This window comes from Pezoporus occidentalis, unplaced genomic scaffold, assembly GCF_034315485.1.
Source record: "Pezoporus occidentalis ecotype Australia unplaced genomic scaffold, CSIRO_AGI_Poc_V1 ctg224, whole genome shotgun sequence".
Classification (NCBI taxonomy): Eukaryota; Metazoa; Chordata; class Aves; order Psittaciformes; family Psittacidae; genus Pezoporus; species Pezoporus occidentalis.
The window spans coordinates 216,160-243,529 of record NW_026914117.1 but is presented as its reverse complement, the minus strand read 5'-3'; the positions used below and the strand labels follow the sequence as shown (position 1 = coordinate 243,529).

The window sequence follows — 27,370 nt, the reverse complement described above, 5'->3', positions numbered from 1 at the left end:
CTTCCAAGACTTAAATGCATAAATTATAACTTTAGATAGCAATAGCAGCAGTCACAGGAGGAGGCGTTTGCATACCATTATCCTCAACACAGAGGAATTACATATTTAAGTCCTTGTCAGAGCCTGCATTAGCTTGTCAGTGTTAAGACACAACAAAACTCAGTGTCACAGTTAACAACCGGAATGCTCTCCAAATACCAGATAGTGATTGATGATGAACAAAGGCTCAGTTCATCAGTTGCCCCAAATCAATATTAAGGATTTATTGCCAAAATTACAATTTAGGCCCTCTAGCTGTGCACAGTTACATGTAAGCATATTATAGCATGAAGCACATTTGTAGGATGGGTTTACAAAGCATCTATTAAACTAGTTATGTATGTGGAACGCACCCTTCAAATGCCTTGTCTGATGTTACATTTCTGTGGTCCCCTCATAAATGGCTGTAACATTAACCTTTGTGAAAAAGAAGTATCACCAACCGTGGTTTACCAAAACGTTTAATGACTTCCCCCAGGTCACACAGGAAATCTGTGGTGATGCATGGAATGGCGCCTGGGACCTCAGAAATCCCATCCCAATATTCCTGCCCTGATGCCATCCATTCTCAGCTGCGCTAAATATGACTAAATTACTGATGGCAACAAACAGCAGAATCTGACTTTCAGATGAGCTGATCTGTACAATGACTCAATCCATAACTTTTGTCTCCTTTAGACACATAGATATAACATACTGGGCAAACAGCCCATCCAGTAACACTGAAAAGCTTTTGGCTCAGACTACAAACACGTTAGCATTAACTTAAATCTGCTGCTTTGTTTACTATATGAGATATCTACTTATGCTCTATGCCTAAGTGATACCAGTTAGAGACCCAATACAGAGCTTTCAGAACAGTTTACAGCATGAGACTAGAGCTACCCACTAATAAAAAATTTAGTCATCTTTAGCTGATATTTATCCCCCAAAAACATTACGGTCCTCCAGTCTCCTTTTTCTTTTCCAGTCATGGACTTGTCATGATTTACATTTAAAACCTTCATGAAAATGTGATTCAGAAAGCGTCAGAATCTGGATCCACTCCTGCTGCTTCTGAAACGGATTAAGATGACTCCAGTCTTGCATCTATATGACTACAGGTTACAGCAAAGCCACCCTTGATATAAGCTGGCAAAAAGCAAGACAAGAAGATCACTGAAGATTTTGCTTTTTGGTCTGTTTAAACCCATTACAGAACCCATACAGCCATATAAGCACCAGAGTAAATCACTGGGTGGGAGAGGCCAGCATTCAGCAACAAGAGGTTTTTCTTGTTTCTTTAGAGTTACAAACATGGCAGGCCTGGGAGGGGTCTAGTGACAGTTGGAAGGAACACCCAAGCAGCATTGGAAGTGGTAATTTATTGACCATATCGGTGTAACTTAACACACCAACTGAAGACAAGTCAAGGATTGTATCTGGACCACTGAATTACCCACAGCTAAGTAGGGTAAGCAGATTGCTGCAGACCAATGAAGTCACCTGGCAAAGCCATGAGCAAAATCTGCAATAAAAATCATACTTTGCTTTTACTGGGTTTCAGAGAAAGGAAGGAAAAAAAAAAAAAGTAAGATTTTTTAATTATTATTTTTAAATGCTTAGAAGCAAGTTCAGTAATCATTACCAAGACACCCAGCTGGAATCCAGAGTCACTAATTACTCAGATGAGGAGCAAGGGAGCCGATCCAAAAATCTGTCCAGCTCAGTGGAGTGCTTTTTATCACTTTGCAACTTCCAGATCAAGCCCTAGCATTCCAGAGCTGACCTGACTAGTACTGGGTTAACCCTGTAAACCATCAGGTGCCAGCCCCTGCATGGCTCTGCCCTTTTGAAAGCACATTGCTGTGGAAATACAAATGCCACACAATACAAACCCAAAGTAGTACAGAACACAGAATGGCAAAAGAGCTTATTTTAATGTGTTTTCTTGCTTTCCTTTACTAATATATTCTTCTGCCTCCTGCCATCAGAAATAGGGAAGGCTTCTTAATAAAGAATGCAGCATGACTCATAAACACATCTTCCTACATGTCACTTCACTTCCAGTAACACCTCCACAAAGATCAAGCCTATTTTGCAGAAAAATGAGAGAAGCAAAGGGCTACGGAAGCATTTCCTGGACAAAACTCCATGTAAGTTCACTCATGACAATTTAAGCATTTTCTTGGAAAGTGTTTGCCCTCTTCAACGCTCTACCACAAAGAAAAAGAGAGTAAAATAACTGAGACTAAATTGGAATAGATGGATTTATTCCTTCTCTCCTACTCGCCCCCCGCCCCCGTACAAATAGGAAACTGGAAGTAAAAGCTAAAGCTAAACCCATCTGTATTTCGAACGCCGACACACCCAGGAGCTTTAATCACTGCTCCAGTCCTGGGTTCTGCCCTGTCAGAATCCGTCCGCCGCTGCCAATGAAGCCCTAAGCCTGTAAATCAGCTAACTAGCATTGCTTATTTAAATTCCGATGGAAATTAGGAAGCACGGGACTTAACATGCTTACCTATTATTCAGGCTCCCTGGTAAGAAAGGAAAAAGAAAATCTCAGGAACTGAGGACATTTTGCTTCCCTTGTTAATTTAAACAGAGGAATCAGAGACCCCAACGGTCTCCTCCAGCAACCCCCTCCCATCACCCTGCAAGGCAAATTCTTTTGGATGGCTCTTCACTGCGGGTACAGGAATTACTCGCAAGTCTCACTCTGCATCTCCCGAGTCAGCATGGTGATTGCTCTTAGCCAAGCACTGTTAAAATGCAGGGTTTGGCACCGCTGAGACGAGCATCCCTTTCATGCAGACCTTCTGAAGATGCAGCAAGAGTACCTGCATCCACCAAACCTACACCATGACAGGGCATCACAGAAAAAGACATCTCCACATCTAGCTATTCTAACAGGGGGTTACTACCCAATACCCCGTCCCCCTCACCAATTGCTTTGCCAGAAGGCAGACTGCTTGACTCTACGGTGGGGGGGAAGTTCCTATTATCCCTCCCTGCTATTTATCTCAACCATTTCTCACACAGTGTAAGTTCTGGGGTCACGGTCAACAAATCCCAATGGGAAGAAATAAAGCCCCACCAGAGCTATACCAACAAAGAGAACACCCCCACAAGCGCTCCAAGGGGAAGGGACCCCGAGTAACTTACGCCCTCGTGTATCCCTTCTCTCGGCAAAGCGCTTTGGAATGCCTCCCTTCACACCGCGCTGCCTCCAGCCAGCACTAAGAGAAGCCCTCCCTTTCCTCCTCCCTCCTTCCCTCCCTTTTCTCCTCCCTCCTTCCCTCCCTCTCTTCCTCTCCCAGGATGTCAAAGCCACCTCACGCCACCTCTTAACCTCAACCTTGACCTCTAAAACGTGACTGGAGATGTGTATTACAGAGCTGCTGGCATCTGTAGCAGTGCTAGCGCTGGGAGAGGGGAAGAACTGAGAAAAGCAGCTGCTTCAAAGCAGTTTTGCTAGGAGAGCAGCTGACAAACAGTGCTGCTTTTGTTTGAAAAGGACATCCAAGTCTGCTTTACTGCTGCTTTATAATACACTTCTCTAACTACAGCTCTGCTAAAATAAGGATGCTAGATGCGCAAAGTCTTTATATGCTACTCAATGTACAGGCTTAGACTTTAACTTTGCACCTCAAGCATCAGTATGTTAATAGAGCTGTAGTCACAGAACAAGAAAGTACATCTAAGCCAGTACTGTAAGTAGCATCCAAAGGCAAAAAAAAAGGAAAGGAAAGGCTGGGAGAACTAGAAGGAAAGGCTCGTCATGTGATAGGGCTGACAGACAGCAAGCAGCACTGGTATAAATGTCTCATTAAAGGAGCAATATTTTTTAACCTTCCATGACATGCTGCCTGTTACTTTGGAAGTTTTTTCCCAGTTAACTTTAAAAGCCTTAAGCAATAAGTTTAATACAGGAAATCAGAAGCTAATTTCATCACAACAATTTAGATCAACTTCAGTTCATGTCCTAACTAGGTCAATTAAATAAATAGCTGGGTTTCCTACCAGTTCAGAAGGCCACATGCTCACACCCACAGAGAGAGCAGTCAAGAGGATTTTTAACATAAATTTGCTACTCTGTCCCATCCTTCATACTATAAGCACAGACGCAAGCCTCCTTTTTGAGCGCAAAATAACTTGGCAGAACAAGCCTCCTTTTTGAGCGCAAAATAACTTGGCAGAACATCACCGCAGTGGAGAACAGAGCAGGTCAGCAAAGCAGTCACTGGGAAAGAGAAGGAAATATTCTAGGCCAGCAACACTAGGATTTATATTCTAAAGGGTTTTCTGAAAATACCATCATTTACGGTGAGGTTCAAAGATGACAGTTAACACCTCTCATGCTTATTCCAACGTACCATAACTTCACCATAGAATGGACAAAGCTGGTTGCTCTTACAATTTCAGGGTTTCCTCATGCAACAGTAGGATCTAACAGGGAAGGCTACTATTTTCCCCAGCTGTGCAGTTTTCTAACCAAGGAAAAAAGCTGTCATACAAAAGCTTGTAGTGTAAGTGCAAGGATCTTGAAGCTTGAATTGTTTCAGCCACATAAGGCTTGATAATTTTGCTCAGAAAACATTAACCCACACATCAAGAAGTGACAGAAGACAGGTTTTGACATGCTATTAAAACCAGAAAATTTTGGAGCAAGGGTTAAAGAAAACAAGAAGTCCAAAGAAATGCAAAAATAGAAAGAACCTATTCTATGTTGCTGTACACATTAGCTCTGGCCAGTGCTGTCTGGAACTGATTATGAAAAAAAATTTAACAGTTCTCAATACTGCTTCCATTAAAATCATAAATGAAGATGGTTATGCTGGATTTTTTTAATAAACAGATCTCTTTCTGTACTTACCTGCTAAACTGAGTTATGCTCCAATACCACTGATATAAGATGACTGAAGTGATCTACAACTTCATTCCAAGACCAAAGCAAGTGGCAGTATTCTTCATGCAGCCTGCTGAGGCCGAGTATTTTGAATCCTGCAGCACAAAACCTGCACTAAGTATAATACAAAGGGAGCCAGGAATCAAACAAGCTAGGAAATTGCTGCATTGAAACATACAGCATGAAACATTCATTTGTCTTTCCCCTATTCCTCTTCAACTCATTTTCCAGATGCAAATTAAATCAATAATGCTTTTAAGCTCTAAGTACATAGAGAGTTCAGCATAATGCTGCACCCCTTTCAAATCTAACCCCTTTCAGAATTAAACAGGAGCAAATTCCAAGTGTAAAAGGAACACTGGATCAGGTCCAGCATAGCCATTTAGATTGTTTGGGTCTTTTTATAAGTAAATGCGTATCTGGACACATATACTGGGGCTCTGAAAAGGATGGGGAAAGCAACAACATTTCAGTTATTCTTAGTGGGCTCCACTGGGTGTCAAAGCAGCTTTGTTATGAAACTCTCCTCTCTGGGGGTGGGGAGGAAAGCAAGGCATTTCACTAGTTAATGCTGCTCTCCCACACCTCATTTACTGACATTTGAGCAGTCCAGGCTTCCTCAGCCTGCCCTGCTTCAGCATGGGCAGAACGGAACATCCCATTGAGCTCCAGCCAGAGGATGTGCTTTTGAGGCTGAAAACTTGTGACTCAGCTCAGTAACAAGTTAAAACCTCCAAACCAACAGATTACTGCCCAAAGGTGCATTTCAAGGAGAACTCTCACATCCACTGAGCTTTAGAATGTTTCTTCCAGTCATGGAGTTAAAGCCTTTCTTACTTTACAACATAACAAACAAAAACAAGTGGCCAAAATAACCTGTCATCAACCAGCAGAAGGGTTTCCTCCTACCAGAGAATGCTTCTAGGGTCTCACCATAAGAGTTTTCTTCTGCATAATAACAGACTACTAAAACAAAGAAAATATTTCTCTGCAGCAATAATTCCTTCAGCAATAAGCTACTAAAGGCCATCTCTGACAGGAACCCTTCCTGTGCTATCTCCCAAACCACTGAATGAGAGATAGCTTTCATCTTCCTGGCAGAGCAAGCCACTGGCCACCAGAAGCACTCACCCGTGGCCAAATAGCAGCTTTGAATGACTGTACATCAGAGCCTTGGGTATGGTGGTATTTCAGAGTCAAGTTTGTTGGTTTGGGTTTTTAAGTTCCATTCTTCCTGAGGGTTACTTCATGAAGATAACAGCAACAGCTTAAGGGATACATCACAAGTTTTATATGAGCAGCAGATACATACTCTTCCCAGGGGAGTCTCCACCTGTAGAAAGATCAAGATAACATCTGCCCACTCATTTGGGTCCTGACCCCCTCAGAGAAATCTGTTTCTTGATGGCAGCTCTGTCCCTCCCTACCTAACCTATTCATCACTAACTCCAAACCAAATCCCAAATGAAGAGTCACCTTCACCAGAGGGAAAAGCAAAAAAATAAAAGCATGTCACTTATATATCTTCCAAAACCTGGCAGGCTTGAAGGGATGAGAATCAACAAAATGAAGCCAAATTAACAACTTATGTTAATTTGCTAGGATGCTAGGTACTCACTTTTTGCTTGGAAAGAATTGTTCTACACTCCTTCCATTTTTCGTCACCTGTTGTTCACTTTCCTTTTCCTTGCCCTCAAAGCCTCACTGGTAAGAAAGTCTAACTTCATTTATAGCATAAACAAAATGAAATTCTCTGCCATTTGTTAATTTACAGCATTAAGTCCTCCTAATTAAATTTCTGTGCATGTCTGCTTAGTGGTTGGGACATAATTGAAGGAGGTGGTTCCTCAGTTCAGCCACCAGCATGAGCCAACCAAAAGACTCTTCCAAAGCCAGGAACAGGAAGCTTTCAAACCAACCTAACAATTCCCCTGGAAACCAGAACCACAGCAGATAGCTTCCATTAACATACTTGGAGGTGACCATGCTGTAATCCTTACATACAAACACACAAATCCACACAGACTCCATCTACTCTATAATACTCAACAATACTCAAATTTTACTTTTTTTTTTTTTCCCCAAGAAAAACTATAGTCTTATCACATCAAGTCACCTTGCAGTCTACGGAAATTAGAGCTACAGTGCTCTCTCCCTGAGATAGCAGAATCTGCTGTAAAGTAAAAAGGTGGAAAAATCACTTTTCTGCTAATTAAGTTCAACTTGTTCTCAGGTTGTCACCTACCCCAAAGGGCTGCTCACTATCTTTTGGGATTAAACTTGCCACAGAAGCCTGTGGAGCATGCCAAGTGCTACTTGCCCTTGCACATAAACCAAAGCAAAATCAAACTGCCAGAATTTATTGAGAATACCTTTCCCTCTACACCTAAGTAATGGCTAGGAAAAAGTGTTTTGAGGAAAATGAGCAGATCCTGAAGCTAAAGAGTGAGATGCTGGCAGGAGGTGGTATAAACAAGGGGAGGATTTTATAGTGTCTTCTATTTCTGGTTGAAAAACAAAAACGTTCTCAGCATTGAGATGCACCCCCTCAGCCTCAGATTAATCTGTACTTTTAAACACAAGCTTTTTGTTAAACAGCAACAGCTAAAAAAAAAAAAAAAAAAAAAAACCCTCCTCAGCACATTATATATTTTAATGGAACCGTCCTTGATGAGTGATATGAAGGCAAACTCGTTTCCTCTCAGCCTGACTCAGTCTAAAGGACTTTGAAGCTGAAATTTTTCCACTCCTCTAATGACTTGTTGCAATGGAGATGAGTGCTCTGCGAACAGCAATGCCATCTTCTGGCACAGTTCCTGTGAGAAAGGGAATTTGCTGAATACCACTAAAAAGAAAACTCCTGGTTTGGGAAGACAGAAACTCAGACTCCACAATAAATCTCAGATTTCTCTCCTCTCCACCGCACTCACTGTTGGGCTCTAATTGTTTGGGGGACTGAAACGAAGCAGTGAGAAGGCACACACTGCACTGCAGGAGCAAACTCATTCAAGTGTTTCTTAAAGGTGCAGCAAGACTATCACCATAAGTGAAGATTTACACCAACTTGAAGGTAAAGCATTGTGCCTGTGTTGAATAGGTTCAAAGTTCATTAAAGCAGGAGGCTGGCAGGAAGGACAAGTAGTCAAACAGAGGCAGCTTTGCCTACCCCTGGGAAAATGCTTTCTGTATTAGCAAACATTTCACACATCTGACCTATTTTACTTTTGTATTCCCAGCCAGAAAGTCTATATTAAGAAACAGCAAAGATTGAAAACATGTGATTTACATTAAGGAAATGAATAAGTGCTAGCAAGTAATGACTTCCTCCCCAGTCTGACTTCCTCTCTAATTGGCATTTGGAGGTATACTGGGACAGGCTTAAGATAAAGATTTCCCACTAAACCTAATACTGATGCTTTTTTTCCCCAAAAATTTGCAAGTTTCATGCTCAGTATATATTGGGAGGACAGACCTTAAAGACTGAATGAAAAACGCAGATCTTAAATTTTTCTACTCTGACATAATACTTGAGGAGACACAACATTGAGAAGCTATTTACTGTGCCATTTGATGGCAGGAGACCACCCTGGGAATCACATGTGCTACAAGGATGCTAACCTTGCCATCTCAGCAAAAAGAGCCCATACCCTGCTGCTTCACAGATACCACGACCACAACCTGCAGGCAAATTACAGTTGATTCCTTTCTCTCCAACATTTTCATTCTGCAACCCATCCAGGGATGATATGCTCTCCACCATGAAAAATAATTCAAGGAAATCAGCCACCTTGATTTTCATATATTGGTTCATTATCAAACTGTCACTTCCATATAGGTATTTTATCAAAGAACAGCCTATTTTAAATGTTTGTGCTTTCATGTATGAGAAAGTTACTTTGGGCTGCAATTTACACACTGTTGGACAAAGTTGGAAGTGTTCTACTTTCATTTCCAGCCTCTTTGATGCCTTCTTTTGCCTTGCCTCTTCTTCTTTCCCACTCTCTATCAGTTTTGGTTTTCTCCTCTCTCCCCTCCATGATTCTTTCAATTCCCATTAAAAAAGGGCTTTCCCCAGCTTCCCTGTACAAAAGTTGTAATCTCTTGTTTTTGCAACTAAGTTAAATGCAGTTTTTACAGATGGCTCCCTCTGTAAAGAGTATAGCCTTCATCAACACTTATAAGTAATCTCTTAACACACATGGTTGGGCAAAGAAAAGCTAGAAAACATTAATTTCAGGGAAAAAAAAAGATGTTTACCAGGCTCTTTTTATTATAAAGAAAAATTTCATACTTTTCAGACTTGTACAAGATACGTGACAAGTACCACCAAAACAGTTCTCAAAGCACTTCAAGTCCTAGTTTTCTATCTTATGTTGGTGAACAAGTTAACAGCCTATACTGTCAGGAGCTTCATTTAGGAGGTCATTTATCATTATATGCTTTCTACATTCCCAAGTCCCCCTCCTCCTTATGGCAGCACCAAAAAGGGAGAAGACAGGAGGAGAGTTTGGGTGCTTTTACAGGTACAGCAGACTTGTCACCTGCCCGACCATGACAGCAGCATGGCAAAAGGTGCTACCTTCCAAATGAGAATAGATTCTTACTGCAAAATGTAACCATTATGACATTGTCTAAATCCCTAATCTTCAAATCTTGGCTTTCTATGCTGATGCTGACAAATACCAGTTTGGTTTGGTTTAATATTTGTTGGAAAGAACAACCTTTTTGACAAACAGGGCTGTCTGAATACATCAGCATCTTGGTCTGGCATGATTTGGAAGGCTATACCCCAACAGACACTGCTAAAGCATTAAAAGGAAATGAGAGGAAGACATACAGTTTTGCAGCCACTGGAACTGCTTAAGGAGCTGCCTCAATTACTTGAATTCCATTAAACTCACAACAAAAATTCACCTCTCAGGTCTTGAGAGAATCTGTATGGGATTAATGAAATTAATTCTTAGGTGTCTCATAAAAAGAAAACGTCAAGCAAACTGTTTCCCACACTAAGTAGGCCTAGAGACTCTTGTTCCCATTGATTCCCATTAGACTAAGGTCAAGACTTACATATATGCTCTATTCTCTCAGCAATTCCTACTAGTTGATACTAATTCTCTTTCAGAAATTTGATATTTAATCTTCCACAATATCAAGAATTTCAATATGAATATGCTTTGATCAGATTCCTTGCTCATTCCCTGTCTGAAAAGGGGAAGCACTTCATGAAGGCATAGCCTACAGCTCAGGTGTATTTCTCAAAAATTGTTTTCACTTACCCCATGAGCCATTGAAAAGCCAGACTATAAGAACCAGCCAGACAGGCACTTCCAAGAAAACAAGATTCTTACTGGAAGTATCTTCAGTTAAATGAAGTTTATCCTCTGGATACATTTACATAACAACCACTAACAATGTCCTAACATGCATGGTAAATAGAACAAATAGACAACAGCACTCAAAACATGAAGCTGAATAGCTGATACCATCAAGTTTGGTTTCAAGGCTCTTCCAGCCAAGCATTTTGTTTGTTTCTTCACTTGTGGGGGAGATCAGTCATTCAAAATACTTGTTCTTGGGACTTGCCACCCAAATTCTCATCCAATGCCAAAGTTCATTTTTTAAACATTATTCAAATATTCAATTTTTGTCATCATCAAGCTATACAGCCAAAAGCACAGTTATGTCTAGCAAATACACAAAAGCTAGAGAATAAGCAATGCTCCAGGAAGGTGACTGACAGGAAAATGGTGCTACTGACTTTGTAGAAGCTGAATATTTAGTTTTCCCTTGGTTTTATTATAAATTCCCAATTCTAAACGACTCCTGTGTCCCACTTATGTAGGCACTAAGGCATACAATACCATGATGAAAAGCTCAATTATTTTAAACTTATATTTCCATTTCACAAGTGGCACACAAGAGTTAACCACACTTCCAACACAAAAGGTTGACAATACCCCAGGGCAATTTCCAGAGGTGAAAAGGACACAAACTATCACGTTCAGGAAAGGGCACAGCCAAGATAGAGGGGTTTGAAAGCAAAAGCTATATTCTTACCTCAGCTATCACCATTTTTCCCAGTGTGAGAAGACAGCAGATTATCTGAGAAGTTTTTGCAGAGAGATGTGAAATCACAGTCTGTAATCCAACCTCTCATAAGATTAAAAAAAGAAGCAACAATGAAGAACAGGCCACAGACTTCAAGATCACTATCTTAGCGGTCTTCTCATACAGGTTTAATATATTCATCCTTTTGTAGGCTCCAACAAAGCTACAGTAAACAAAGATTCTCTTCCCATAGAGATACCTAATATATGAAAAAGCTTAGGAAACACAAAACAAATCAAATTAAACAGCACTTAGGGCTCAATATAATAATTCTGCAGATCAGAAGTCGAACGCAGTGGGGGTTTTCCTGTTGAATTATGTCTTCAGAGACTGTCCAACTACACGAACAAGGTCATTTTATACATGCGCCTAGAGGGTTATTCAGGCAACACAGCTGTAACTATAGCCCTCCTTTTGCAAGTTGTCATGGTTTAAAACCAGTCAGGTAACTCGTTCGCTCACTTCCCCCCCTTTCTTGCCCTCCCCCTGCTCCCGGAGGGACAGAGAGGAGAATCAAAAAGAATGCAACTCCCAGGGTTGAGATAAGAACAGTTTAGTAACTAAGGTATAACACAAATCACTACTGCTACCACCAATGATAATAATGATAAAGGAAATAACAAGGGAAGAGAATACAACATCTCAGCACCAGCCGACCGATAACTTGCCCCCCCTCAGCCCGACCAAGCACCGACCGATACCTCCTCCAACCCTGCAGTCCCCCAGCCCTTCCGGCTAACTCCCAGTTACATCCTGGGCATGACGTGCTGCGGTATGGAATACCTCTTTGGTCAGTGTCGGGTCAGGTGTCCTGTCTCTGCTTCCTCCTGGCTTCCCCTCCTCCCTGGCAGAGCATGAGACTCACAAAGTCCTTGGCCAAACCAAAACATCATTGTTATCAGCTCTGTTCCCAGGCCGAAAGTCAAAACACTGCACTGCACCAGCTACCAAGAAGGAGAAAAATGACTGCTACTGCTGAACCCAGGACACAAGTGCAGATAAAAACCTGCGGAAAGCACAGAAGACAGTCTATGATACACAAACACATTTACACAGAGGCTAACTGAAGTGTGTACACTGCTTAAATGTTTGACTACTTGAGTTATATGACTTGTCTTCTGAAGTTCATGCATCTGGGTAAACACAACAATTTCCTATGTCTGGTCGTGTCCAAATTCCTCCTGAGTAATCCCAACAATGTAAATTTGGAATCAGAATTGAAGTATATGTCTTGTCAAATCTTGTCCAGCAGTAAACAGTTTCCAATAGTATTTTTGTCTGGCAACATCAAATAGTAGCAACACCAAGCATTCGGGGTTTGTTTTGCCTTTTTTAACCTGTTTGGGTTTGGTTTTTGGTTGGTTATTTTTTCCCCCTCGTATTCAGAGTAACATCAATTGGCCCTTCAGCACTGGAGTTTCAAAATGAAGCAGAACCAGGCAATTCTGTGGAGTTTGCATTTTGGGTAGCAGATGACATACCTGCTGCTCTCCACATTTCAGAACTGATTCTGACACCCAGCTCGCTGCTTTCTTTGGAGCAGCAGCTTGATGCCAGCTAGACAGATCAGTTATCTTACAAAACAGGATTACTGAATGTTCTTTCTTCAAGGATGTGAGACAAGAGTTTTCATCAGGCAGGGAATCATGACTGATGACTCCTCGTCTTAAACAATTGAAACAGACTTCTCAAAATATTTATTTTGATTTTTTAATTGACACAGCTGCTGATCTGTGCTTTTATAAGTCATATTTGTTGTTTGGTCTGTTGTGGGGCAGACAAAAAGCTTAACACATTCAACCTGCCTAAACCAAGACAAAAAGTAACCTCATCTGCAACCTGCAGCATTTCATTCAGGCTTAGAAAAGAGAGAAGATTCCCATCTTTCCTGATTCCTTCATTCCAAATGTTCTATTCAAGAGTGTAAAATTCTCATATCAGTTTTACAGCCCCACAATGGAGGGGAAAAAAAGTCTCCAGTCTAACGACTGGTATAATAGAAGTGATATACACCTAGATGCAAAACTGCTTTCACTTTTCGCAAAATACAATCCTAAACAGAGATACGCAATTACAATCAAGGGCTACAGTCTATCCCCTGTTAGGTTTTCCATCTACAGGAAGTATATGGGTCAGACACAAAATATCCTGTGCAAACCATTATTCAGTGCTTAGAAGGATTTCTCCAAATACACACTGACTTCTACATGCATATTTGCTGTTTAAATTTGATAAATTGAAAAAAAACCCTTTAATTAAATAGGCTTTGAGTTAAATACATACTCATCAACATAATTTAAAAAGCAATAGAAACATCACCTTTTATAGTTATTTCATTACTTCTTCTGGATCTTAAGTATGGAAAAGTCAGTGGCTCAGCTACCATAACCTGTGTTACCATGGTAAATGTTCTGCCACACATAAATCCATCTTCCTACAAACAGATACCAAAAATACATTCGTGCTACCTCCAAATCAGAAGATTGAATTTTTCACTTCTGTATCAAAGTGCACTTCTGAAAACACATCGATCTTCATAACTGCATTTAGGTAGAGATCATTTTATGACAGCTACAGTCATTATAACTACAGCTATTAAGACTTTAAAGACAAATATTAATCAGCCATTTACAATAAGAAATTTTTATTGTGTTTCTTTTCAAAATACTTCAATGCTTCACTTTTTCTGCTCTAATCCTTTTAACTTGCTACAATATGAAAAACGTATCTTTAGAATGCACCTTAGTCCAGCATTTTCCAAATTTTTGTCTTCCGGACAAGTGTATCATTATGTGCTACTCCAGCCACTTCACTAGGAACATAAGTCTAGAGGGCTCATTGCCATTTCTTCATTAAACATGAAGTCTTTGGTACTTATACTCTATTTGATCCTTAAAAATACATGTATTTCCAAAACAGCAGACATCAAGTAAACCCTCATTTATCTTTCAGCAAAGAGAACAATGCTGTTTTGAGTAAGACTTGATATAGCCTTTTTTACAATAGTGTATGCTCTACAGCTGAGCCTCTGTTTTAAGTAGCCAGCTTCAGAACATTTATTATAACAAATTAATTTCTCTTGGGAATTGCTGAACAAAGACACTACATATTCTGTAACAGTGAGCCACTCCAGGCACTTACAAACTCATTCTTCAGGTTTTATGTACAAACCTTAGAAATTCCATTTGAAATCTAGCTGAATTAAAATTCAAGTCAAAACAAGTATTGTTATGCTGTTATCTCTCCAGCCTTTTGCATAGCTTCAGTTTATATCCAGATGTGTTTCACAACACCATCTTACACCACTTAATCACTGGCAGTGTATTCCACAAGTAGAACTTGACTAAAAAGGGTTAAAAACATGCTCTGAAATTTGCTGCCCTTAAGTGGATGCTGATTTTGTGACTTGCAGAAGCAATACAGACTAATAAGGGATTTCAAGCTGCAGCTGAAATCAAGGTGACCAACTTCTTCAATTCCTTGTTAAATAGCAGCAGGACTGGATGGATTATTGGTTTATGTTCTGGGGGTTTTTGTCATAGCAGTAGTACTATAGGGAGCTGGAGGGAGCTTGTTTTTACTTTTACCTTATATGCCATTTCTAGCATTTCAAACCCATAGATCATAATTAGCAAAGTCATCGCAACATTCCGCTATTAATCTCAAAAAAAAAACATTATGCTGTTGCTCAGCAATTTTCTATGATTGAAAGGAATCTCTAATGCTGCAACACCTTGATGAAAAGAAAAAAAAGGGGGAAAGGGCAGAAATCACAGATGCATTACACCCATACTTTCACCAGCAACAGTTAGCAGGAGAAGATGGGTATGCTGGATTATTGCTGCCTGTTGGTGATGCACCAGTAAAGCTCAATGTCAAAAGCTCCTGCAGGCACTGGTCAAATTAAAACTCAATGCAACAACAGAAGGTGGCCATCTCCAGGTACTCCAAGAAGTTTACATATTTATACATTAGCAAAACTTAAAAAGGCAAGTCAGCTGCCTTTCCTATAAAGTGGAGGTTACTGGCACATAAAGGTCTGGGTTGAGATGCACCACTCTGAAACAGGCACAGTAACAACGCAGGCTAACAGGTGCCAAGAATACCTAATTATGTTTAATTGTAGTGAGGGCTGTGTCAGGTCACATTACAGATAACCAGAGCTTTTTACCACCCCCACCACTGCATCTCACCTCTGTGCTCTATCTGCCTACAAGTAGCCTTTGAGGCAATCCAGTATTTCTTCATATATGATTACATTGTAGACCCCAGCTCCATCAAGTGCAGCCAATAACATAAAACCTTGACAGAGACTTCTTTTGTATCTATTGGTACATCTGGGCATCACCTGGAAGGAAGGCTAGAAAGCTGGAGAGCCAAGCCCAGCTAGTGGAGGGGGCCTTAGCTTCTGGAGCCATGGAGCGCTGAACAACTTACATGGGGGAATATGGCACTGCACATCACTCTGGACTGTCGGGTGGAACATGTCAACTCATGCCCTGTTGGATGCACATGATACCGTCAACAGATAACCCAGAATGCCCAGAGACATTGTCAGAAGCACACAGGAAGAGCTGGATGCTTTTGACCTTAACATTAAGGGAGCTGCAATAGCACAACTTAGACCAAGACCATAGAATCATAGAAAATGGTTGGGTTGAAAAGGATCATCTGGTTCCAACCGCCCGGCCATGGGCAGGGACTCCTCACAGTAGACCGCAGAATCAGAGAATCAGAATAGTCAGGGTTGGAAAGGACCTTAAGTCCAACCCCCCTGCCATGGGCAGGGACTCCACATGCTAAACCATGTCTCCCAAGGATCTGTTCAACCTGGCCGTGAACAGTCAGGAATGGAGTATCTACTACTTCTTTGGGCAATCTCTGCCAGTGTCTCACCACCCTCACAGTAAAGAACTTCCAGGTTAGATCCTGAACTTCCCCTGTTTCAGTTTAAACCCCTTGTCCAAGACCAGGAGCAAATAAGTTATCTGCCAGGAGCAGTGTTAGTCTGGGTAGTAAGAGGTTATCACTCATCAGCTCATGCTGAGGAAGTAATTTAATATAACAGAGTATCATCCAACTTTCTACAGTGCCTGCCCATCAACTTACAAATCTTAACACACGCACAATATGTCAGACAAAATGCTTTTATACAGAATTCATACATGCTTGCTTTACTAAATATAGATTCTCTTCTTCAAGCTGAACAAACTGAAGCGAAACTAACAGCTACTGGATCCAAGGGGAGATTTGCAGAGGTATTTTGACTTCTAAATATTTATACCTAAATCTTCTTGCTTACTACTTGCTCTGTCTTCCCCAACAGCCATTGTGAGAATCGTAAAGCTTCCCCCTTTTGCATTTTAGTGCCACAGAAACCCAAGATCCTCTGTTGTTCTTGCTCCCTTTTTAATGAATAGTTTTCTAAAATTGCAACCTAAGAACTTCCTAAGTTACCTAAAAGAATTACCGGAAATCAAGTTCATTGCTATAGAATCATAGAATCATAGAATAGCTAGGGCTGGAAAGGACATTAAGATCATCTAGTTCCTTGGGCAGGGACACCTCACACTAAACCATCTCACCCAAGGCTTCGTCCAGCCTGGCCTTGAACACTGTCAGGGATGGAGCATTCACAACCAACCTAGGCAACCTATTCCAGGGCCTCACCACCCTAACAGGAAAGAACTTCCTCCTTATATCCAATCTAAACTTTCCCTGTTCAAGTTTTAACCATTACCCCTTGTCCTCTCAGTGCAGTCCCTAATGAAGAGTCCCTCCCCAGCATCCTTATAGGCGCCCTTCAGATACTGGAAGGCTGCTATGAGGTCTCCATGCAGCCTTCTCTTCTCCAGGCTCAACAGCCCCAACTTTCTCAGCCTATCTTCATACGGGAGGGGCTCCAGTCCCCTGATCATCCTCATGGCCCTCCTCTGGACTTGTTCCAACAGTTCCATGTCCTTTTTATGTTGAGGACACCAGAACTGCATACAGCACTCCAGGTGAGGTCTCACAAGAGCAGAGGAGAGGGGCAGGATCACCTCCTTCAACCTGCTGGTCATGCTCCTTTTGATGCAGCCCAGGATACGATTGGCTTTCTGGGCTGTTAGCACACACTAAGCTGGCTCATGTTCATTTTCTCATCAACCAACACCCCCAAGTCCTTCTCCACAGGGCTGCTTTGAATCTCTTCCCTGCCCAACCTGTAGCTGTGCCTGGGATTGCTCTGGCCCAGGTGTAGGACCTTGCACTTGGCATGGTTAAACTTCATGAGTTTGGCATCAACCCACCTCACAAGCGTGTCGAGGTCCCTCTGGATGGCATTCCTTCTCTCCAGCGTATCAACAGAACTACACAGCTTGGTGTCATCGGTAAACTTGCTGAGGGCGCATTCAATCCCAGTGTCCATGTCACCAACAGAGATGTTGAACATGACCGGTCCCAACACTGATCCCTGATCCCTGAAGGACACCACTTGTTACTGGTCTCCAGCTGGACATCGAGCCATTGAGCACAACTCTTTGCGTGCGGACAGTTCTTTATCCACCGAGTGTTGGTTTGCTTTTTTTTTTTCCTTTGTTTCAGCAAGTGATCCACTGTTATGATTAATATAAAGCAAATGTTTACTGAACATAAATTTTTCTCTTTAATGGTAAGATGACACACAACATGTTTGTATTCCTGTAACCTGTAGGAGATAACGAATGCACAAATAGCGCAAATGTGGTAGTCTTACAGGAATGTGGGCTTTGGCTCTAAAGAACTTCCTAAGGTCATATGGCTGTTTGAAAACAGATACACAGGAAAATCTGATCTGGCAACTCAAATGGACTGTGCTGAAATATTCAGCCTTGGAATTGCACTGTGCTCATGCCAGGTTTCTACAATAGCATTTTTTCATCTACTGTCATTGTGTGGAAAATCCTGTGTGCTTCTGATCCCTGATAAGGGACCAAAATGAGAGAAACTCAGGCCAGGGGGAAAGGTGTTAGACCTGTTTTCTTGTTTTCAGGTATATACCAACATTATCCATATTAGAGAGCCCTAAAATTGCTCGGAATATCCACCGTGTCAAACACCAGGCATCCAGGAGACAGCAAATAATGCATACCAAGACAACAATGAACTCAGCAACCATTCAAGGTAGAGCATTTCCAGGGCAAGCCTCCAACCACTGCAGAAATAATCCTCAGAAATGGTGTCAGTAAAGGGCAGCTTCAGATACAAGATACTATTTGTAGGAAATCTAAGATTAAATTATTAGTAACGCAAACTGGACCTAAAAACTGTCAGCATTTACCCTGTTACAAGAGCTATACATGCAGAATGGAACACCCTGTCTGCTATACCAGGCGAGCAAACCAGGCTTTGGCTTCCGTGCACTGACCAGCTGCCGCTCTCAACAAGAACTAAAATACCACCTTGAATCAAGGCCAGGATATCAGCACCCAGCCTGAGCAAGTTCAAGTTCCCAGAAACCTCCTGCACAGCCACAAGAGAGTTCTACTCATGGCAGCGTCCTTTCTTTTTCCCTGCCAGCTCTCGCGCCTCCCACCTATGTGCATGGGACACATCAGAGGGAACCGTGGCTGCTGCTGGAACAAAACGCACATTCCTGAGAGCAGCAGCAGCTGCTGAGGGTCACACATGAACAAGGACTGGCAATCGTTCCACATGCAGAGGGGGAGGAAAAGATGTAACTCCACATGCATAGGAGTTACAAAATGGAAGTTGCCCCCAGTTTGCTACTTTCTGAATATAAGTTGGCCAGTCATCTATGATTATTTTTTTCTTTTTTTCTTAAATAAAAGGAACTGTCAAACTTAGAAAGACTACAAGAGAAAATGAATTAAGTCTGGACACCCTCAATCTTTTCAGATTCATTCTTTTTCTTCATAAAACAATACTTGGCCCATCCCTGGCAGTGTTCAAGGCCAGGTTGGACAGGGCTTGGAGCAACCTGGTTTAGTGGAAGGTGTCCCTGGCCATCGCAAGGGAATGGAACTGGATGAGCTTTAAGTTCCCTTCCAACCCAAACCAGTCTGGGATTCTATGATTCTGTAGGTCACCATTAGACCCAACATTAACAATAAGAGGATTTACAGCACTGTTTTACTAGCTTCCATCCAGTCAGTCTGAACACTTGGAATACATCCCCATTCATTGTGCATTTGGAAATATCCCATGAGATTAAAGTTCTCATAAAACTTACATCAAAACCTCTGACACCTTTTGCACGATCAGCAGGACTTGAGGCTGCACCTCATTTCTTCATGTAAACTTGTGCTTCACACTTCCCCCCCCCCCCCCCCCATAAAGTCATGCCACTCACAACAGCTGCACCAATGTATTTGCAAGCATGCTGAACACACTTTGCAAACAGCAACTACTGGAGGGATCAAAAGGTCCTCCAGTTTGGTCTGTTGTGAAGTACATGATCCTTAACTTATTTAGAATAAGCAATAGTGAATGTAATACCTGATGCAAGGGTTCCAGCAAAACTGACCGGATACCTAAAGAACTCAAAATCTTAAAAGCAGTGAAGAACAGGATGACAGTTACACCATTACCAGTTTGGATCTTCACACTAGCAGCTTGGCATGAAGAGACCAGTCACTTCCATGGAAGATCATCTTAGTAAGTAAAACAACTCAAATAAAGCTCAAAATAAGAAAGGGGTGCATTTCATGAAGCTTCTTACCCTCTTTTCAGCAAGCACAACTTGAAGTTACCAGCAAGACAGCAGGTAACTTCAGAAACTTGCCTTGGTTATGAACAGTCAAAACAACATAGAAAGAGAACCCCTGAAAGGGACAGGTTACAAACTCCATTTCCTGTAGCTACCATTTTATATACACCAGTAGAAATGAACACCGAGTTAACAAAGGGGTGAGGGTGGGAGGTTGATGAATGAATCCTTGTTGCATAAACAAAGATTCCTTTAATGCAGGAAGTCTTAAGTAACTGTCCCATTACATACTGCACTCTTCATACTCTATAGGAGCAATCAAGTTCTGGAGATAAACCAAAATACTTCAAGACCAGGCAGCCAAAACAAAACACAAAAAAAACCCCATCCAAACAGTACAAGCACAGACAAGAAATAATTGAGCTGTAAGTACTGTGCAGTCCCACAACTAAACACAGCCCATTTTTCTTCATGTTGAGAACCTCAGATATGACCTACAACTTGCCCAGAACTTAAACTTGTTTAATGCAGAGCAGTTTCACGTAATCAATACCAGTAGTTGTGGCACAGAACATGCAAAACCAGATACAGATATTACTCCAGGATATTATTACATATTACAGAAAGCACAGAAAGCACATTTAAACAGTATTCCCCAAAGTGACTTTTGCAAATGCTTCAGCTCTGAGAGTTACAATTTTGTGTCCCAAGGCAGGAGGGCAATAAAGCATGACTCCAACATTATTGCCATAATCTCATTAGCAAAGCTGCCATGCTACTGCTGTTGTCTGTCCATTGAGGGCTTAGCACCCACTAGCCTAGTTTGGATGTTCAGCCAATTATCAGAAAAACATCAGGACATTGAGCACTACGTATTAATCATCAGAGAAGAAATGATTTTAGCTAAACTGAAAGAAAAATTTCACCTTGACACATTCGTAGTTCTGAAAGTCTGCAGCACTGCACTTTTAACCCACCTTTTGTACAGCGTTACTCCCAACACTTTCAGTGAGGAAAGCCCAGCTTCCATCTCTAAAGCTTTCCAACAGAACCTTTATCAGGTTGTTTCAGCCAGCCACCAGCTCACATTGCTATAAAAAATATACCTCAACAGTAGATTTTGAATGCAGCCTGTTTTCCACCCAAGTTCATAAACCTCCACACATTAATGAGCAGCAATTTCTAGCTCACCACCCCCTTTACTATTTCTTTTTTTTGAAGAAGAAGAATAGATATCAAAATTACAGATTACTTTTTTTAATGGTGCATTTTGAAGTCTACAACCTGCTAAATACAACAGCTGTGTCTAAATTCCCAGCTTTCTCACCATCAGGCAATAAGGCACTTAAAGGAGAATAAAAGAAAAAGGAACAGCCATAAGAACAGAACATATTGTGATTAGTCAACTATTTTCCCTACTTTGTTAGTCAGTTCTTTATTGACAGTTAACTAGAAGACTTCTAAGGTCCATTTACCAGTTACTGTTCATACATGCAGAAGACATTTCTCTCAACACAAACACACCAGCAGGAGAGGAGGCCCAGATAAGCTCTCTGTGGACCATATGCTCAGTGACTGTAGCTCAAGACTGACACCTGAGGATGAGCTCAGGTGCCAAAATTACCTTTCTGTTGCTGTAACATCGGCCTTTTTGCTTGTCACTCCATGTATGACATTACATGCAGTGATATATTTCAACATACCATGATAATGACACACTACAGAGACCCAATTCAGGTGGAGTTGTTCCAGTTCCTTGGAGGCAGACAGCCTGAAGAGGCTCAAGTAGTCCACAAAACCCACCTTACCACTCAAGCCTAAAATCCTGTACAAAGAAAACGTCACAATATATACTTCATAATAGAACTTAAGCCAGACACTGCACATTCTCCATGACCATTTGGTGTTTCACTGCAAACGTTACTGTTACCTTACAAAGATCTAACAATGGGAGGAAACAAAGATACTAAGAGCAAGAAGTTGTCTTTCCACAATACCTATGTAGGGATCAGTATTTAGCACCGAAAGGCTCACAGAGCTTGTGTTGAGGTTTTTAATGGGTTTTTTCTTTGTTTTCGTGGTTTTTTACTTACTGATAGGAAGCACTATTCCTTCAATATTTAACAGGCAAGTTAAGAAGCAAAACCTCTTGGACAAGAGACATGCAGGAGCTGCTTTTTCCAAAGCAAGCAATGGTATTTGCCACTGCCCCTCAAAATGGTGGGCAGCCCCTCAGCCCAGCCAGCCCCTGGGGCAAGAGGGATCTCCAACAACTCCCTAAGCAAAAACTTAAACCAAAAGCCAAAAAAACATTGTCATGGTAACATTGTCATGCATAAATTTTCTGAGAGAGGGAGCACAACAGGGGGAGGGAGGACAGAAAGGGGGAGAGGGGAAAGGGAAAAATAAAAAAATAAAAACAACAAACAAACTATAAAAAACAAAGCCACACACACACAAGCAGCACAAAAACTAAACAAGAAACCAAAGATTCTCCCAAAAACTACTCATAAGATACACATGAGAAAACATGTGAATAAACTTCCTAACACAGAGCATCAGAAACAGCAACACAGGAGATCTGATGCTAACACAGAAACCAGTATCAAATTGTAATCCTTAATTCAACCAATTTCTTAAGCATTTATTAAAAATATAGCAAAATAAACCACTGATCACCCATGATCAGCCACCCTGTCTTGCAGGCTCTATGTTTCAGCTGCTGGACGTCATGAAAATGGGATTGAATGCCAAGGACTGCCTGTAATTTTTGCAGTTTTATTTATTATGCAGATTTTCTGCTGCTTGTTTTTAAGAAGCTCCAGTATCTCTATTGCCTGCCTCAAGATTATTATTCAGGTGACTGAAACACAAATACTGCTGAACATCCAGGTAGAGACCTGGAGCTGAAGCTGTACCTTTAACCTCTGCTTTCAAATTCACTTCATATTTGACTGGGAAGCAAGCTTTCCAAAATTAATATTTTCCTTTTCCTGGCAGAAACAACCTGGCAGTGTGGTCAAAGTATGTTTGTTATCTGACAGTGTGCTACGATATATTGTGATTCACCTTCTAATTATACAATCACTTAAGTATGTTTGGTTTGTTTGTTTTTCTGGGTTTGTTTTTTTTTTTCCAGAGTCCAATTCAGTGTAAAGGACAGGCACAGAAGGGAACACAATTAAGCTTGCACAGTCTTTAATTCTCTTAGTTTGTAGCTACTAAGTGCTGGATTTTGCAGCTGAGATAACACCATAGCATAGTAATTTTTACATGCAATCTGGATACATGTAGTCTCATGCACTAATAATTAATTTTTTTCTACATCAGCCTACATCTATTATGCAACAAGTTCATCATGCATTATGTTTCAGCATTTCAAATCAGTGAAAAGACATTTTCTAGCACCCTTTTGCTTTTGATACGGTTAGCTGACAGACATGTTCTTTCTGTTGTTCTCTCCACCTAGTGCTGAGATGCCTGAGCACTTTGCAATGCTGATTTCCATGTCATTCTGGTTTTGAACAAATCAGTCCTAATCCTCTGGAGTAGCAGGAGGCAAAATGAAAAAATAAGCTTGAATCAAATTAAAGCTCAAAGAAACCTTGCAAATGGGGAAATGAAACCAATCTCATTTTTGAAATCATGGAACTAGAATCCATGCCAGCAAAGAGGTGAAGGCAAACATAGTGTCCAAAGCAAAGCAGCTGCATGGGTGGGCTGGGAGTCTAAACCATCCATGTAAAAGAAACTTAAAATATCCTCAAATCCCACAAACAGTAGGGGACAAAGAAAAAGTCCTACAGTAGAAAAAACCTGGGGAGTGGGATAAAGAACAGTGGGTGAGAAAAGGCAGGACCAAAGCACAGCAGTAGTATATGAATAGTCAGTAGTATTAATGGCTCAGATATAACACTGCAGTGGCATACAGGGTTTTAGAAGGGTTTGTTTCCTCCTCCTTTACAGGAGAAAAATATATAATGGTAGAAGACAAAATCTAGTAGGTGGAAGGGGAAACTCCTTGAGAAAATAAAAAAATAAGAGCACTTGCTTATGCAGTTCCACGTTTGGAGTGTTCGCTGTAACAGATTTTTGTCAAGCCCTAGGTGGAGACCTCATACCAATCAGACCTCATCTGTTAGAGCTCATGTAATCTGACATGTTGAAAAATTGCACCATTTGAGCATAGAGATGGATTGCTATTTCATCCAAAGAGTCACGTTTGGCATCATACACAAGGCCAGACACACTTCCTACTTCCAGTATCTCAATGGCTTGTTGGTGACTTTGGCTCTGCTAGTAACAAGGTATCAGTTAAAACCTGAAGGTCTCATATTGGGATCTCTTAGTACTCAAGGACATCTCTTGCTTCCATGGATTTACAATACAGGACAGTTTTGCCACAGAAACATCCATAGAGAAACAAAGTGACAGGAATTCTATGTCTTTCAAAGTCCCCCTCCAAATACGTCCAACCATATTTCAGAAATAACTATCTTAAATAGGAAAAGGAAGATAAGAGGCCTTACACTTCCAGGCAGCATCTTACAGACAGGTCTTTTACCAAAAGAGATTTATACGGAATAAAGGGATTTCAGGGGGATCAATAGCAGCACAACATCAGGAAAATTACTGTGTGAGTGCTGTACATTGCTGAACTATAAGCAACTTTGAGATGAGTTAAATCACAGTAACAAGACACTCCTGCACACTTTCTTTTCATAACACATAATGGATTAAGTTCATTGATTTATCCATGCACACTTGGAGGTGCAGCAGGGCAGCGATGCCTCAGTGCAGGTAACTCTGAATGGGACGCAACAGGAGAGCTGGTTCTCAAACAAGAACCCTAGACCAGCCTGAAGGTTAGTGATGTGGGAACCCCCGTTCCCACCTCTTGCCCCAAACAAGGCAGAAAGAGGGTTTACAGCCCAGGGAAGATGGACCATGCCTGTTTACACATCTTTCTTCTTTACTTCATGGAAAATACCGAAAGGTTTGCCCTAGCGTGATGCAGGAAAACTCTGGAGCACCTAGTATGTTCACAAAACTGGAAAACTACTTCTTACCTAGCTCTACCACAGACTTTATATATGGCATGTTGTCAGGTCTAACCTATCTACACACTGAGATGCTTGCACATTACAATATATTCGGATACCTGTACTTCAGCTTAATTCTCACTTTTCCCTTTAGAATGCAGCACAGTCACTAGATATAATTTAGCCCTTCAGAGCACGCATACCATGAGTGAGACCATATTCTGTCTCTTCTAGTAAAGGTGGCCTTTAGGTTCTTCACTAAATCATAAAACTAGTATTGCCTAACACAGCATTTAGTACCACTGGCCTGTTTCCATTTATCTAAACATACTCAGGTCAGGTTCAAAGCATCTGTGCATTTATTCACGGACTTTGAAATTCTAGTGAAGATCACCCAACAAGTTGTATGTACTTTAGTAGAGGATAGCAAGAATGCAGTTAAATACCAAAATCCACCACAGCCATAGTCCTTCCTAAACACAATTAAAAATAATTTTAAATATGGAGGGGACAAAACACATGGGAAGACAATGAAACAACTGTAGTAGTCAATATTTTTCATACATGATTTCTACCAGCTAATTCCAGATATTATATAGTCATTTTGTTTTTCTACCTGCTAATTCCAGATATTATATTGTCATTTTGTTTTCACTGAGGGTCACAATCACTGTTGGAAGCATTCCTGGTCCCAGCCAGCACACAGAGTGCGTTGTATGCAAAGAGAAGCTTTGTTGTGTGAGGATTCCTGGTGCTTGAGGTGTTCATCTTTTTGCCTTTACTGTCTGGAACTTCTTTTCCCTCCCAGACAGTTTGTCCTGCTGGTGCTGCCAACAGCACCTGGTACAGATTGCAATAAACCAGGGAGATCCCTGCTTGCTGCTCTCCCTCGTAAATTGTAAACTTGGCTAATAAAATCAGACACTTTTTCATCTCATTTCCAGCAAGGAACAGGAAGTGCCAAAATGTGTGGGGGTGAGGGGTGCAGCTGTTCTCATGGCATTTCCAGCTAGAGTCGGAAGCAAATCCACACAAAGGCCTTTTTGCTTCAGTTACTCAGCCCAAACTTGCAGAGCATATGGGGGGGTGACACACTCCTCCAAGATTTTTGATGCCTGTCCCAACTGCAGACCCCCAAGACTGCCTTGCCAGCAGTACTACCAGTGAAAATGAACCAAAAACTGGAGGAGGGCAGGATTTCTATTTGGATTTATGCTGGAGTACATACATACTAAGATAATCTGATCACTCACTGGGAATCCTCCTTTGCAACAGCTCTATCAATTTTATTTTATTAATAACCCCAGTAACATTACAGCCTCAGCAGGAAAGAGCAAGTTGGACATGCCAGTGCTCTGTCCATTTCTGCCTCTCCCATTTTCAGGAAACACTAAGAGCTCATGGCACGAATCCCCCCCCCCCCCCCAAGACACCCAAGCAGCTGACCCAGGCAGGTGGAGAACCTCAACCAATTCCCATGACCAACTTCACCGTTCCAAATGTAAATCAATGCAGCAACCACTGCACACCAGCACTCTCCTTTTGCAAGGGGAAGGATGGATGCAAGCAGGAGAGCGTTGTGGGAGCAGCTGCTCGGAAACTGCTGCATGACGTTGAGATTTCACCCGTGCCTTTCGAGGCGCTCTCTGCTACACTGGGAGCACACTGCAAAACGTACGGCGCTGCACCACCGCTGCTCGCAGGATTTGAACGCGTGTGGGTGAAATGATTTTCAGGCACCGGTACTGCCTGAAATGATTTCGGGGTGGGCATGGGCTGTTTTTCACGGGTTTGTTATGGTTTGGGTTTTTTTGGTTTTTGGGTTTTTTTTGGTTTTTTTTTTGGGGGGGGGCTGTATTTTATGGGGTCTTTTTATTGAAGGGCGAGCAGAATGGAAACGCACCCATCCCCCCATCCCTCCACCCTCCGCCGATGCTCTCTGGTCCCTATATTTCGCCATGAGCACTCTCTGCGAGGGGGCCACCCGTTCCCCACAGCATCCATCCCCGCCGCCCGCACCACCACCCACCTGGCGAAGGCGCGGCGGGCCGGCGGGGGGAGAGGGCCCGCCTCCCGGCGCGGGGGCCGCGGGGGCAGCCATCTTCTAGCCCCGCTTCTCCTTCCAGCAGGCGCCCGCCTCTCCTCAGCCCCGAGGCAGCACCACCATAGCGGGGACCGCGGCGCCGCGGCAGGCGGGCTGGCTGCCGGTGACCTTCTCGGGACGGCGGTGCCGCTGCCCGTGCTCGGCTGGGGGTGCGGAGCTGCGCGAAGGGGGAAGCCGGGCTGCCGATGAGATCATGGACAGCTCCGCGGCTGCCGGCGGGCGGGAGCGGAGGAGGACCCGCCTCGACCTCGTACACGCACACCCCTAGCACGCAGTCACACGCAGCGCCACACAGCACACGCTGCCCTGCATCTACACGCAGCTCCCTTGCCCACAGCTCCATGTCGGCAATGGAGCTGTGTGTAGATGCAGCGCGAGGGGGTACACGCTCACTTTCAGCATTCCAGCATCTGAAGGGGGCCTACAAGAGTGCCGCAGAGGGGCTCTTCATCAGGGACTGTAGCAATAGAACAAGGGGTAACAGGTGTAAACTGAAA

The 27,370-nt window shown here is 42.1% G+C and overlaps 1 protein-coding gene and 1 long non-coding RNA gene across 3 annotated transcripts in view; both read right to left on the bottom strand.

Annotated features, from left to right (window-relative positions):
* Positions 1–27,102, bottom strand: part of ANK2 (ankyrin 2) — a 367,179-nt gene extending 340,077 nt beyond the window's left edge. The window contains exon 1 of one of the 2 annotated variants that reach the window (XM_062620856.1): positions 26,799–27,102. In XM_062620856.1, the coding sequence (XP_062476840.1) occupies positions 26,799–26,870 (72 nt within the window). In that variant the 5' untranslated portion in view covers positions 26,871–27,102. Of the gene's footprint in view, positions 1–3,186; positions 3,281–26,798 lie in introns of those variants that run through there. The other variant, XM_062620858.1, reaches the window with a different exon arrangement.
* On the bottom strand, positions 7,565–9,153 carry LOC134164775 (uncharacterized). Its single transcript, XR_009965256.1, has 2 exons — positions 8,578–9,153; positions 7,565–7,746 (listed from the first exon to the last, which is right to left on the bottom strand). It is a non-coding gene; the product is annotated as an uncharacterized LOC134164775 (long non-coding RNA).
* Positions 27,103–27,370: the final 268 nt, after the last annotated feature.